The sequence below is a fragment of the Erpetoichthys calabaricus genome, chromosome 14, assembly GCF_900747795.2.
Source record: "Erpetoichthys calabaricus chromosome 14, fErpCal1.3, whole genome shotgun sequence".
Taxonomy (NCBI): Eukaryota; Metazoa; Chordata; class Cladistia; order Polypteriformes; family Polypteridae; genus Erpetoichthys; species Erpetoichthys calabaricus.
Window position 1 is genome coordinate 15,631,120 of NC_041407.2, and position 15,142 is coordinate 15,646,261.

Sequence of the window (15,142 nt, forward strand, 5' to 3'; positions counted from 1 at the left end):
GAGTTGGACTCCGCCAGGGCTGCCCTTTGTCACCGATTCTGTTCATAACTTTTATGGACAGAATTTCTAGGCGCAGCCAGGGTGTTGAGGGGGTCCGGTTTGGTGGACTCAGGATTGGGTCACTGCTTCTTGCAGATGATGTCGTCCTGTTTGCTTCATCAGGCCGTGATCTTCAGCTCTCTCTGGATTGGTTCGCAGCTGAGTGTGAAGCGGCTGGGATGGGAATCAGCACCTCCAAATCCGAGACCATGGTCCTTAGCCGGAAAAGGGTGGAGTGCCCTCTCAGGGTTGGGAGTGAGATCCTGCCTCAAATGGAGGAGTTCAAGTATCTCGGGGTCTTGTTCACGAGTGAGGGAAGAATGGAGCGTGAGATCGACAGGCGAATCGGTGCGGCGTCCGCAGTAATGAGGGCTCTGCATCGGTCTGTCGTGGTGAAAAAGGAGCTGAGCCGTAAGGCAAAGCTCTCAATTTACCAGTCGATCTATGTTCCTACCCTCACCTATGGTCATGAGCTATGGGTAGTGACCGAAAAAACGAGATCGCGAATACATGCGGCTGAAATGAGTTTCCTCCGCAGGGTGTCTGGGCTCTCCCTTAAAGATAGGGTGAGAAGCTCAGTCATCCGGGAGGGGCTCAGAGAAGAGCCGCTGCTCCTCCACATCGAGAGGAGTAAGATTAGGTGGGTCGGGCATCTGATCAGGATGCCTCCTGGACGCCTCCCTGGTGAGGTGTTCCGGGCACGTCCAACCGGGAGGAGGCCCCGGGGAAGACCCAGGACACGCTGGAGGGACTATGTCTCCCGGCTGGCCTGGGAACGCCTCGGGATTCTCCCGGTAGAGCTAGAAGTAGCAGCCGGGGAGAGGGAAGTCTGGGTATCTCTGCTCAAGCTGCTGCCTCCGCGACCCGACCTCAAATAAGCGGAAGAGGATGGATGGATGAATGGATTTAAGAGTGATACCTGCGAGATGTCCTGCACCTCTTGTTCTTTGTGACGGAGGAGTCCTTTGAGACGAAGAATCTCAGCATCGGCCTCATTTAAGCGTCCCTTCAGCTCGTTGTGGCGTTCCTGCAGGTTTCTCTCTGAGCGTTCAAGTTCTTGAATTTCTACCTCATACTTTTCTCTAACACGTTTCACTCTGGAACAGAAAAACACCAGTCATCCAGTAGCAGCACCCGATATACGGCATTTTACAGGGCGAGTGCTTGTGGATATCAATATTCAAACAAAAAATATTCTGAATAACACAACACATATAACCAACATACAGCTTGTCTAATTAAGTGCATCTCATTTTCAAAGTTTTACCTTTTTCACTTAATAACTATATTATTTGTTTTTTATTTATTTATTTTTTGCTTGGGCTGTGGAATCAGCCATTAAGTCTTTGTCAGGTTTACAGAAGATCAGATACTTAAAAAAATGGTGCAGATTAAATGTCAATTCTTCAATGCTCATGGGTATTTTGTATTCTCCTCACCTGCTCTCGGCTGCCCTTTCACACTCCTCTCTTGCCACACTGGTTTCCTCTTCCAGTCTCTGAATTACCAATTCAATTTCTTTGTCTCTGCCTCTCCGCACTTCTTCCTTCAGCTCTCGTTCCCTACTCAACAACCAAGCCTCCTGAAAAGAAAAAAAAAATGACAAAGTAATAAGTATACGTATACTACTTCACCAGTAGCAGACAGCAGTCCCAGAAAGTAAATATTCCTTTTGTTGGAAAAAAAAAGTTTAACGTTGAACACTGTACTTGTATAGTATGTTCTAAAGGTAAACTAACCAATGAAAAGTAAAAGTTTCTACTTCTATTTAATTGTCTGTCTGTCTAGCAGTTACTGACAATGAAGCTAGGAAGTGCTAAGCATACAACTTAGAAGAGTCACTGCTTCGCAGGGTCTGTTAGTGTCATGTAACCATCTTCAATTAATTTTTCTCTGCCAAAGACAGCTGATGCATGCATTATTATTAAAGGGTAAATTAAATTCATGAGCTGATTATATCATACATCAAATTTTCAGCTCTGTGGTATGAGGTGTGAATACTGTCTGACAAATATTTTGCTGTTTCTCATGCTTCAGTTTGTCAGACAAAGCAAAATTCCTAATTATATGTAGGGGAGCACTTACATTAGTTGGTGGTACTCATATTAGGCTGATACTGCCCCCCTTAATACTTGTTATCAGGTTTATTATATATTGTGGATTAGTATTCATACCCTTTCACTTTCTGCAAATGTTTTTGTACTGTGGTTTGAATTTAAATGGATACAAGTGACAATTTTGACCATCAATATATACTCAACAGCTTATAATTACAAAACAAAAACATGTTTTCAGCAAGGTTTGCAAACTTATAAAAATCAAAAACTGAAATCTCTCATTCATATAAGTGGTCAGGTGCACCCTGCTTGCTTTAATTATGCTCGAGATATTTCTAGAACTTGATTGGAGTCTACCTGTGGCAAACTGAATTGAGTGGAGGACATCAGTTAGAAAGGCACATGTATACCTGTATATATAAGGTCCACAATTCACATAGCATCTCAGGACAAAAAAAAAAACCAAACCATACAATCCAAAGAACTCTCTGTAGACCTAAATTTATGGTGAGGCATTGATCAGGGCAAGGGGATAAGACCATATCTAAAGCTTTAAGTGTTCCCATGGGCACAGTAGCCCCAATAATTGTGAAACAGAAGAACTTTGGAACTGGCAGGACTCTTCCTGGAATTGTCTCTCTATAGCCAAACTGAGTGACTGGGCAAGAAGGGTCTTGGTCAGGGAGGTGACTAAGAATCCAACGATCACTCTAACAGAACTTTAGAAGTCCTCTGTTGAGATAAGAAAACATGTTGGAAGGACAACCATCTCAGTAGCACTTCATCAATCATGAGTGGTATAGTGGCTAGATGGAAGCCACTCTTGTGTAAAAGTCAATAAAGTATTCTGAGGGCTTGAGGAAAAAGATTCTCTTGTCTGATGAAACAAAAAACAAATTCTTTGAGCAGAACTCTATGCACTATGACTGCTGACCAGGCACTGCTTTTCACCTACCGAACACAATTCCAACAGTGAAACATGGTGGTGGCATCATGCTATATGGACACTTCTCAGCAGCAGGGACAGGGAGAAAATTGAGGGAAGGATGGATGCAGCCAAACACAGAGTTCCTTAAAGAAAACCTGCTCCAGTGTGCAAGCAACCTCAGACTGGGACGACAGTTTACCTTTCAACACCAAAATGACCAGAAGTTTACAGTCAAGACAACACTAAAGTTGCTTCAGGACACGTCTTTGACAGCCCTCAAGTGCCCATGCCAAAGCCCAGACTTAAACCCCATAGAATATCTGTGGAGGGACCTGAAGATGACAGTTTACAGATGCTTCTCATGTAATCTAATGGACCTTAGAGGTCCTGCCAGGAAGAATGGGATAAACTGCCCAAATCAAGGTGTGAAAAGCTTGTAAAGACATATCAAAGACGATTTGACACCATAATTGCTGCCAAAAGGGCTTCTACAAAGTACTGAATTAAGTGTTTGAATACTTATATGAATGAGACATTTCAGTTTTTGATTTGAATGAATTTGGATACCTTTCTGAAAACATGTTTTAACTTTGTTATTATGGGTAAATGACTGTAGACTGATGTGCAAAAAGGCAAATATGCCAATTTAAAAATAAATCTACACAAAGTGTGCAGAAAGAAAACACTTTCTCAACCCACTGTACATTCCTGACTATAAATTAAGAACTCTGCCCAGATGAGATTATTAATCCCATGTGGAAATTCAAATGCATACAGCAGCAGAAACATAAAAAACAAGAATACAGACTGATAGGACAGATAATACATCTAATCAATCAATCAATCAATAAAAATAAAGTTAACAAGTACATTGGGTGGAAGCATTGAATTGCCCAATAGCAGTGGGTAGAAAAGACCCCCAGAGGTGCATCTTAGCATTCCGTGCTGGAATGAGCAATAGAATATGGTGGAATATGCAAACAACAGAAAATTCAAAAAGGGTTGAAGTAAAAGGCCAAGCAGAGCAGTATTAAAAGGTAAGTGACAGCCGAGTATGTAAGGGACTGGTAGTAATACAAAATGATGAAAACAAAAAAGTAAAAGGCTGAGCAGAGCAATATTAAAAGGTAAGTGACGGCAAATAAGAGTATGGAAGGGACAGGTAGTAATACAAAATGATGAAAACAAATAGCACTGATTGGTAGAAAGACTTATCAATCCCTGAAAAGACGACTGTTTTGCATGGTTTGCACAGACGACACGACAAAAGCTTACGGCCCACTGTATCTGCTACAAAAAACAATTTCCATGACAAACATGGCACTTCATAGGTTCACAGGGTCAATATTGTCACATTTTCATCAACACGGAGCATATTGCCATCCCAATCCCCCTCCCAACACCTCCCTTTTTAAACCCTTGTGTTTGTGTGGGTTTAATCATAGGATACCAGTTTCCTGAATTAAGATTACATACTTTCATCTTTATGGTAAGAATTTTCAAAAATTAATTAGAAGGTCTAAATCTCTATACTCAGCTTCCTAATACTACAGATGTCACTGTGTGACTTAATTTTCAAGGTCATAATCATGTTCCTGTCCTGTTGACTAGCTGAGCAGAGGCCATAACCCACGAGAAGTGTTTAATTTGTTTGCTGTCCGATGGAATAGCCACATTAGTGATCCAGACCTGCTAAACCATCGAATGCCGTGCTAGTCTCATACATGAACAAACTAATTATTAAAATGCAATGACTGAGTGCCATAAATTGATATATTTATAAACTGTGCAAAGACAAAATTTGTTAAATTTATATTCTAGACAGTGGCATATTTGTGGGTAAGTGTAGCTTTAGGTTACTAAAAGGAAACTACAGGATGTGTGTAAAATCACTGACTAATCACAAATTGAGTCCTCACACTAATTCCTAACAATCCTAAACAATGTCACAGAAGAAACCCAAGTGTTCAGCTTGCATAACCCCAGTATGCACGAGATTTAGGTTTTGTTTTCATTTCTTCTTTTTTTTTTATTTCCTTCCCTCTACAAAACAAACAGTAATAAGAACATAAAAGCCAACAGATTAAAAATAAACAGTGTCCTGTTTAGTGCGCATGAAGCAGGCACAGTCTCTATGTGAAGTACAAATTCTCAATAAGCCACACAAAAAAAAAAACTTAAACCTCTATGACTGATCAATAAAAAAAAAATAGAAAACAGATGAATAAATTACATCAATGACTATGTTAATACTAATTTATTGAGAATTTTTGACGAAGGAGTGGAAATTACTCTAAAAAACACAAGCACACAGAAACACAGCCTTTTTGAAATATATTCACTAAATGAACCAAATCTGGAAAGGACTTTCTTCTTGTGCTGACCATATGTCGTAATAAACAATATTAATAAACTCTTACAAATACATTGAAAAAAAGGACAATCTGACTAAAAATGCAATCATAGTCTCATTATCTACCACTGATAATTATATCTGAGAAACTATTTGGTTAGTCTGTAGTTTTTAACTATGAATTACATTTTTTTTGTTGAAGTACAGTATTTCTTTGCTAAATTAATTTCTATGAGGTGCAGACTAAATGTCGATCCATTTACAGGGACAGAATTTTTTGCTGGATTAAAAAGATTGCATTTTTTATTTAATAATGTGTTAAAAGAATTCTGCTACTCTTTTAAGACAAAATTTGAAATAAACTGCCTCCTTACTAATTTTACAGTGCAGGTTCAGAAGTAAAAATATTTGTTTTTGTACATGCTTTAGGATCAATCTCTCAGCTGTGGCTACCAACACTTTTAAACGTTCATCCCAGATAAGAAAACACAACTGACATTAATTTTCTGCATGGAATTGATTTACATTTGTTGCACGGTAAAATCAAAACCTAAACTCCTCCACCAGTGCCTTGTTAACAACAGTAATGGAATAAGTGGCTCTAACGTTGTGTCGATGTTGCAAACTTTTCTTACTGGCTAAACATTCAGGTGGCTTAGCTCATGATGCTTCTTTGAAAAAGAATCATTAGGCACACCACATTTCTCTACAACAGGGACATGCTGTTAATAGAACTGCTAAAAGCAGCCTACTTCACAGCTAAAAATGAATTGGTAAATACTGTGTTTATGGTCCTGTTAGCTTAGGTGTCTACTTGTACACCTAAAATGTAATAAAAACATGGAAAGAACATAGGTACAGGATATATCTGACTAGTATTGAAACAGATGAGGCACAGTATGCAACTTTAAGTATGAGGAGTAGTGTATCAATGCAGTGAAAACCTGTCCTCTTAATTTTGGATGAGTTTGCTGGCAAACACGTTATGGCCTAATACAGATGCAGTAAGAACAAAGCAAAGTCAGTGTTTACAAGTGTTCTGAAGTAAGGAACAGCAAGGTAGAGAACACTTTTCATTAAATATTACTTTTTCTTTCATTGTTAATAATTAGCTGCATTTCTGAATTTAAAACTGCAAACAATGATAAAGTGAGTTGTTCACAAACTTGATCTGAACATACTTAAGTCAAATGCAGCTAAGAATAGTAAATGAAAGTATCCTGAATTATCTGAATGTCACTGACACTAGGTTTGGATTCTAAGGATCTTTATTCCAGTTATTGGAAAGAAAGTGTCCATTAGCAAATTTAATATATGCACGTTAGGATAAATGGTTTGAGTATTCTACACGAGCATATACAGTATCTTTCTCTAAAACCCAACCTGAAAAGTTTTCCTTAGTTTATATAATTCCCTCCCATTTGTTATTACATGTAAGGGATTACATCGGATCCATCAAAACAGTCAGGTTTTACAGCTAATTAATTAAAAAATGTTACATTCGTGATAAATATTTGTTTAATTATTGAAAAATTATCCAACACTTAATTAGGAAGAAACTGACTTGTTTTCTTATTTAAGCTGTTGGAAATCTAGGTTTTCTTTTTGTTTAATAAAAATACATTTAATTGGTGTCAGCCCATTGTATTAATAAAGCTGTACTTGTACTTGGTATCAGTCTGCTCTGTTAGGACAGTAATTGTTATTAGTATTGGCTGTGAAAAAAATGTTATCAGTACACACCTAATTATAAAGTATCTCTTAATTCAATACAAGGACTTGGAGGCCAGGGCCTACCCCATTAACATTGAACACAAGTGTGGAAGAAGTCCTGGATGGGGCACCTCCAGCTGCCATACCATCTGCACTTTAGAACAGGCAATCCACTTAAAGATAACAATGCTTGGGCCTGTCCAGTACTTTGATTGGAAGTCATCTAGAAAAAGCTTGGGTTGCTGCGGCAATCTGGGGCGCTTATCCTGTGGTCTGTGTGTGGATCCCAATGTCCCAGTGCATTGACAAGGACACTAAGTAATGTGGGCATAAAAGATCCTCGGGTCTTCTTCAGAAACTGTAGGGTATTTCCCAATGCCCTGGCTAAATTGCCCACCAGAGCCCTGGTCAATGTCCTGTCCCTTATAGGTTAATTATCACTCACACTCCTTCACTGCCTAATTAGCTAATGTTGTGGGGAGCGTACTGGTTCAAAAATGGCTGCCATCACATCATCAAGGTGGATGCTACACATTGGTGGTGGATGAAATGGTTTCCAATGGTTCACTGTCTATGTAAAACGCTTTGAGTAGGTTAGAAAAGCACTATATAAATATAATTAATTAATTAATACGTTAAATACATTATTCGTACAGGCCTACTTAGAATCAATGATTGAAATAACATGCATTTCTTTCCCAAAAATAGTGAAACCAAAGAAATACTGCAAAGAGGCAAAGGGAGAATGAGAAAACATTATGCTTATTTTCACAGAGTACAGGATTCAAACTGAGAATGTTGGATCAGTTAGGCAGCTGAGCTAAACACCATGCCACCATGCCATCCATAACCAAGCATCCTGGTTCTGAGTAAGAAATTTCACTAAATGCTATTCCTATCAGAAAGTATTAATTACCTTATTATTTTCAAGTCTGATGGTTAGCAACTTCAAGTTTTACCATCAAGAAGATCAATGACATTCTAATGTGAAGTCTGGCTGAGCCACTCAAGGCCATTTTACTTCTTGTGGTTTAACTGTGAAGTTGAGGTTATCATCCTCCCGGTAAACTAATCTCTGTCCCCAGTCTGGGATATGCTTATATTTGGCCTTATTTGCCTACTTTCTTAGCATCTGGAAATAACAGGCCTTCCATCATGTGTATCTTTTACAGAAATGCACATTTTGTATATTTCAGATCTGCTGACTGGTAGAAAACATTGGATTGCAACATCAAATACATGTGGTGGAATACCAATCTGACTCAGAGATTACAGTATGTCAGCGTGTACAGCAGGGATTTCTGTCCTCTAGACAGTACCTCCCATTTAAACCACAAAACACTACATTTTTCTCAACTTAGTCACCAAGTTCTTTATTATTCCTTTTCCACATTTTGAAAAAATGGTCTTGAGTTTGGAGGATTCATAGCCAGTTACTTAACCTTTTTTATTCCCCTTTCCTGTACTTTACTACCCAGTTAAGACATTTAAACACCCTGGACAGTTTTAAAATACAACTTATTAAAACTTTCTCAATTTTAGGTTGTAGCTGAAGTACAGCTCCTCAGTCTTTATAACTGAGGTTCTTCTCTAACATGAAGTGTTAACTTGTAGGAGATAATACGGGCACCTTGAAGAGCAACTACGTATGAGTTTTAGAAACTCAGGTTTTAGAAATCAACTTCCTGGAACTGTGCAGACAATAAGTATATAACACTAAAACATTACATCTTGCCTGAAGAAGGGGCCTGGGTTGCCTCGAAAGCTTGCATATTGTAATCTTTTTAGTTAGCCAATAAAAGGTGTCATTTTGCTTGGCTTTTCTCTACATTCATAATGGCTAACACGGTACAACACCCTAGTAACACTAAAACATAAATACTTTATCACTATCCATGCCCACTTAAACAATTTCAACCAACAGTAATATTACCTCTTTCTTCATGTAATTTTCTTCCCAAGCTTGTTTTTCTATTTCCAGCCTCTCCTTCAAAGCTTTAATTTCTGCCTAAAATCAAAAGAATTTTTTAACAGTCATTTGGGGTATAAACTGACAAAGTTTAAAAATTAAACTGCATGTACAGAGTTGAGAAGATCAAGGGGAGGGCACAGAGTAGCCCCCTGGTGCCAGGTTAAAATAAATTAAATGAAATCCAACAGAATTCCAGAGAGCATGTACAAAAACTCCCTTTCATCTCCCTTACTAATTGTCTCTTGCCTTTTACATCTCTAGCTCTTTAATTTTGAGTTGTCCTCAATCAGAATACTATGAGTATGAATAGTCACTGGATTGGGAACTGCTTTAGTTCTGTTTGTTATTATGTAGGGAGTGTAGTTATTACAATACTTATTATTAATCCACTGTCAATAATTAAAACATTTTATATAATAATAGGATTTTATGAGTCAAGTTTTCACTTGCAGACCAAAAGTCTCAAACTTATGGTAGTTTAAGCAAATACCCTTTGTCAATATTAACTTTATTTATCAGAAGAAAGTTTATTTAGAAAAAAAATTCTTTTCAAAGTAAGAGTAAGTGTTGAATGTTATGAACAACTTTGTACTTTTCAATTTGTTGTTTACTATAAAAAGTAAACATGCACTGCTATGCCAAATGTCTCAGTGGTTAGCCACATTTCCAAAAAAACAAAACAGCAGTTTCTGATGACTCTTCATGAAGCCAGTCTTGTTATAAAGACATCCACTCTATTGAAAAGCAACTGGAGATTTGCCAAAAAAATGGTTGGCACTAGCAGTTGCGATGGTGTTTTGCCCTAACCTGGATACCTGGCCTTCACTTCTGTTTACCAGCTCTAATTATCCAGTTGCTCCGGGTTGATGATTATACATCCATATTTACAGTGTTTAAAACAGTTTGGCAACTATAAGTAATTAACATGGAAAGACTACACGCAGGATACGCACACATTTGCGAAGACAAACATACTACATTCTCTGGCAGCATTATGTCTCATGTATTCCATTTATGAGAATAAAACTCTTGGTCCACAAGTACCTGAGCTAAATGACATGCAGTGGTTCCATAATCCCACTTTTGATGCACCTTACACGAGATGCTATGGGCTGCAAGGTCACAAATGTTTTGCTATATACACAAAGCACATATTGACAGGACTGACAATTTAGTATGCCCTTCTAAACAAAGGGCAGAAAGTTGGTCTACCATTCTTCAGTCTGGGCAGAATCCACACTGCCCTTCCTTGACCTGTGGTTAAATTATTGCATGAAGTCTTCATTCTAGCACCCCATTTTCTTTCAGAGTTTTCCTTTTGTAGGTCAATGTTCCCCATGTTGCAGTAATAATGTTCCGCTTACCTGTGTTTGCATTAATTTGCATTTTATAAATTTTGCTCATTGTTTAAAATTTTTTAGATGTACACTATATTAAGTTTTTGCTACTTCATATTTGCTGTGCTTGTAATTTTTGTGTTATTTGTAAATATCACAATTCTAACTAAATTAGTCAATTTCATTGATATAAATTAAAATTAAAGGAGAAATATTTTCTGCCCATTGATTTATTCTGAAATGCAATTTCATCGATTTCATCTAATTCCAATGACTTATAGCCTCAGGGAGGACAACCATATCAAACACATTTGGAAATAATAAGTAAATTAATAGTAGAAAATAGTAATACCTATTCTATAATTAAAGAAAAGGAGGTGCAAAAAGGCATGGAAAGCCAAGAAACCAACTGAAATCTGTCAGTATTTAGAAAGCAGTCCTGCCCCCTATCAGTGCAAATTAATATCAGCTGGTTTAGTCCTAATTGATGGCCTATTAAAAGGTTTCTCGTTACCAAGGTGTCACACAAGAAGCATCTCATGATGGGTAAAAGCAAAGAGCTCTCTCAAGACCTTCGCAACCTTATTGTTGCAAAACATACTGATGACATTGGTAACGGACATATTTCTAAACTTCTGAATGTTCCAGTGAGCACTGTTGGGGTCATAATCCGGAAGTAATAAGAACATCATTTCACCATAAACTGGCCACAACCAGGTGTTCCTTGCAAGATTTTTGGCATAGGAGTCAAAAGAATAATCAGAAGATTCCTTATCCTTTTATTGGAAGTAAGCCAAGGGGCAAATAAAGTGTCTCCGATCAAGATAAAGAAAACTTTACTGTCATGTTAATCATATACAAGTATATACAGAGACAAAATGATGTCACTGAAGGCCCACAGTGTACACATACTGTAAGTAAGACAAGTCAATGTGCCCAAACAAACAAAGCAAATTCAATAAACTGCCAGAATTATATAGAGACCCATCAAATGCAAGTTTCACGGTTCAATGTGTTGACTAATCTCTTATCTTAATAGATAAGTGACTTGTGCATACGCTGAAGGGAGAGGTCTAGGCTGTTAAGGTAAGAAGAAAGATCATAAAGGGCCACATCACAATGAGGAAACTGACATCCTGGGAAAAAAAACACTATCCCACAACCTGGCAGATCTGGTTCTGATGCTGTAGTATTTTTTCCGGGTATCTAAAGAACAAAGAATCCATGAAAAGGATGAGAGTGGTCCTGTACGTTGCAGCAAGTGTCAAGGACACAGATTTTGAAGAACATGTCTTTCAGAAAAAGGGAAACCACCCCAATAATATTTTCTGCTGACCTAACTATACTCTGCAAAGGATTTACAGTGCCTGAGAAGACAAACTAAATTCCTCTTGTTCACAACATGCCTTTAGTTGTGAATCATGACCAGACATTAACATCAGAAAATGAAGCTTCTCAGGAAAAAAGAAAAAGACTCATTTGGCTTTAGTCTTGAATTTGCTTCCAAATTTACTTAATTTATTTTGCAAGGTGTACACACTCGTCTTTCTAATATTTGCTCCAACATAACCTATACTTAGGCTGCAGCCAATATACATTTTGAGAGATGTGGGCAACTCAGGTTCCTGGTAGATGGCACACAGTTTCATTCATAATTTTTGCTGCATTTATAAGTGGCAGGGCTGCAAATGGTAGACTTTTCGGCAAGTAATCTTTATAATTCTTGAAAATATAGTGTATATACGGTAGAAAAGTAAGTATTTTGATTAAATAAGATCCTATCAAGAATGTAAAGCACAAAGAACTGAGAAAGCAGCTCACAAACTTTCAAGTAGTAATGTATTGCGTATATATTGTATTTTAACAAAGAAGGCTAAGAAGGAAACTCGGACAGTGCAGGGAATGCTTCAGCAGAATGTTTATACTGCTGGCCAAGGTGGATCAAAAGCTGAAGCATTATAATAGCACCAGTCTACACACCCTCGCAAGAAGGAACATTCTCATCCAGGTTATGACCAGGGAAGACATAGTTAATTTCAGATCAAATCCCATAATAAGATCTAATCCAGACATTTAATCCTGGCTCGGCTATTTAATGTACAAAGAGTCCACAATGACACAAACCAATCAGAAGTGGCCAAGTACCAGAGTAATAAATGTCAAAGATAAAGCTGCCTGCACTAGCATGTGTTTGAAAAACTAAAAACAATAACTGAATTTGAATAGCACCAATTAAATGAAGACTATAATTACCAATTTAACAATTGTTACTTCAGCTCACCTGGTGCCTCCGTTCTTGTTCTTCTCTGGCTCTCTCGTATTCTTCTCGTAAAGTGCGGTTTGCCAGTGAACTGTTTGCTTCCACCTGTCTCTTCAGTTCATCTAGTTCTGCTCTCTGCCTACAGGAAAACAATACAATTTCTGATTTGTGTTATTTAACCTAGTTAGCTTAAAACACTTGGCCCTCTGTCATTCCTGTCAACTGTTTTCCATACATCTGGTACTGTCTTGTTCATTTTTTGGTTCAAATTCCATATATTTTATTCTCTTCTGTTCTTCTTATTCCCCAGCTATACTCACTGTCAAGTGTAAAAAGCAAGTTTTATTTTTAAATGGATTTAGCAGTGCTACATAAGCTTTCTGTTTACAAATGATTTGGTTTTCCTGGTTTTGAAATATTGCATGAGGCTACATCCCAGAACAAAGTACAGTGGAACCTCGGGTCTAGACCATAATTCATTCCAAAACTCTGGTCGTAACCCGAAGTAATTTCCCCCATAGGATTGTATGTAAATACAATTAATCCGTTCCAGACTGTACAAACTGTATGTAAATATATATTTTTAAAGATTTTTAAGCACAAATGTAGTTAATTATACCATAGAATGCACAGCATAATAGTAAACTAAATGTAAAAACAATGAATAACACTGAGAAAACCTTGAACAACAGAGAAAACTAACATTACAAGAGTTCGCACTATAGCGCTACGAACCGCTCGATAAAAACACTTTTTTAATGAGTTTTAAGCACAGGGAAAAAAATGAACATTTGAAAAATCCGTAATTTAATAAACAACCAAGAAAAGTAACATTGCAACAATGCACGCTATGAACCAATCGCTGTAAACAGAAGTGAAGTGGAGGTAAAAATCCAATAGAAAAAAGTCTTCGTTAAATACAACGAGGTTAAAACAATGCTTGATTAAAAACAAGCCCGGTGCATTCTTTAACTGCCTTCTCGGCCTTATGCGACCACCAGCCTTCTCTCGCTTGCGTGTTTGTGTGTGTGTCTCTCTCTCGTGTGTGTGGGGGTCTCTCTCGTGCGCGCGTGCGTGTGTGTGTGTATGTATGTGTGTGTGTGTCTCTCTCTCTCTCTCGCTCCCTCTCTTGCTCGCTGCACAGGGAATGCACAGGGAGAGACTGAACATGTGCGGAAATCATCGGCACGCACAAACCAAAAGGGAAACTGGCTTGTTCGTATACCGAGTGTGTCGTCGTGAACAGATGCAAAATTTTGGCAAACTTTTTGGTCGTAACCCAATTTGTACGTGTTTAAGAGACGTTCGTGAACCGAGGTTCCACTGTAACTTTATTGAAAAGTAAAAGCCATGTGGACTAATATATGTTCCATAATTATTATTAATTGAATGTATTTTGTTACAAACATAAATCACAAGTTAGGAAGCATTTTTAACTGAAAGATGAAAGCAAGAATAAGTGTACTAAATACATAAGGTGTTAAAATGAAGGAAAACAGTTGCTTCTGATGAAGCCTAAAATAAAATCAATGCAGCACTTGGACATCTACAGCTCAACTATTTCTACAATTCTCAAGTTGGAGATATTTTCATTGTTTGCTCATCATGTCTAATAGGCTATATAAACAGCTACTTCTAAAAATAGTAATTAAACCTCTCATATTGCTTTATGAAGGTCTTCAGATCTTCAGACAGCTTTATTGGTCTAACTTATGTTTTCTTAGAAACAATTATTTAGACAGATCACATACAGCCTACCAAGGTCCATTCAAGAAAGAGCCTTATAACTTTTTGTCTGTTCATGCCCCAAAGAGAAGTCATCTTTTTTTGATAATACCAGACTTATAATTCATATATTATTCCTTTGGAAATTTCTTCAGAACAGAAGATGCACTCACTGCTGTATTTGTTTGTTGCAATTTTTGGGAAACACTTGTGCTATATACAGGAATTATGTACACATGTTATCAGCCACCACTGCCAATATCAATCTTCTCTTTAGAACATTAGAACAATCTAGACGAGAACAGGCCATTCATCCCAGCAAAACCTGCCAGTCCTATCCACTTATTTCTTCCAAAAAAACATCAAGTCAAGTTTTGAAAGTCCCTAAAAGTCTTACTGTCTACCACACTACTTGGTAGCTAATTCCAAGTGCCTGTGGTTCTCTGTTTAAAGAAAAACTTCCTAATGTTTGTGCGAAATTTATCCTTAACAAGTTTCCAACTGTGTCCCCGTGTTCTTGATGAACTCATTTTATAGTCACCGTCTCAATGCACAGGACTAATTCCCTTCATAATTTTAAACACTTCAATCATGTCACCTCTTAATCGTCTTTTGCTTAAACTGTATAGGCTCAGCTCTTTTAATATTTCCTCATAATTCAAACCCTGTAGCCCTGGAATCAGCCTAGTATCAGCCAAGTCAACAAAGTATTTGTCTTCATGATCACTTGTTTAGAACAGTGAAAAAAGGCCATTAAT

At 37.7% G+C, this 15,142-nt stretch overlaps 1 protein-coding gene across 3 annotated transcripts in view; it reads right to left on the reverse strand.

Annotated features, from left to right (window-relative positions):
* cep131 (centrosomal protein 131) overlaps positions 1-15,142 on the reverse strand; it is a 76,741-nt gene that overhangs the window by 15,036 nt on the left and 46,563 nt on the right. For all 3 annotated transcript variants that reach the window (XM_028819050.2, XM_051936270.1, XM_051936271.1), the window contains 4 exons: positions 12,681-12,798; positions 9,024-9,098; positions 1,479-1,621; positions 959-1,136 (listed from right to left, as the gene is read on the reverse strand). In XM_028819050.2, coding sequence (XP_028674883.2) covers positions 959-1,136; positions 1,479-1,621; positions 9,024-9,098; positions 12,681-12,798 — 514 coding nt within the window. The remainder of the gene's footprint in view (positions 1-958; positions 1,137-1,478; positions 1,622-9,023; positions 9,099-12,680; positions 12,799-15,142) is intronic.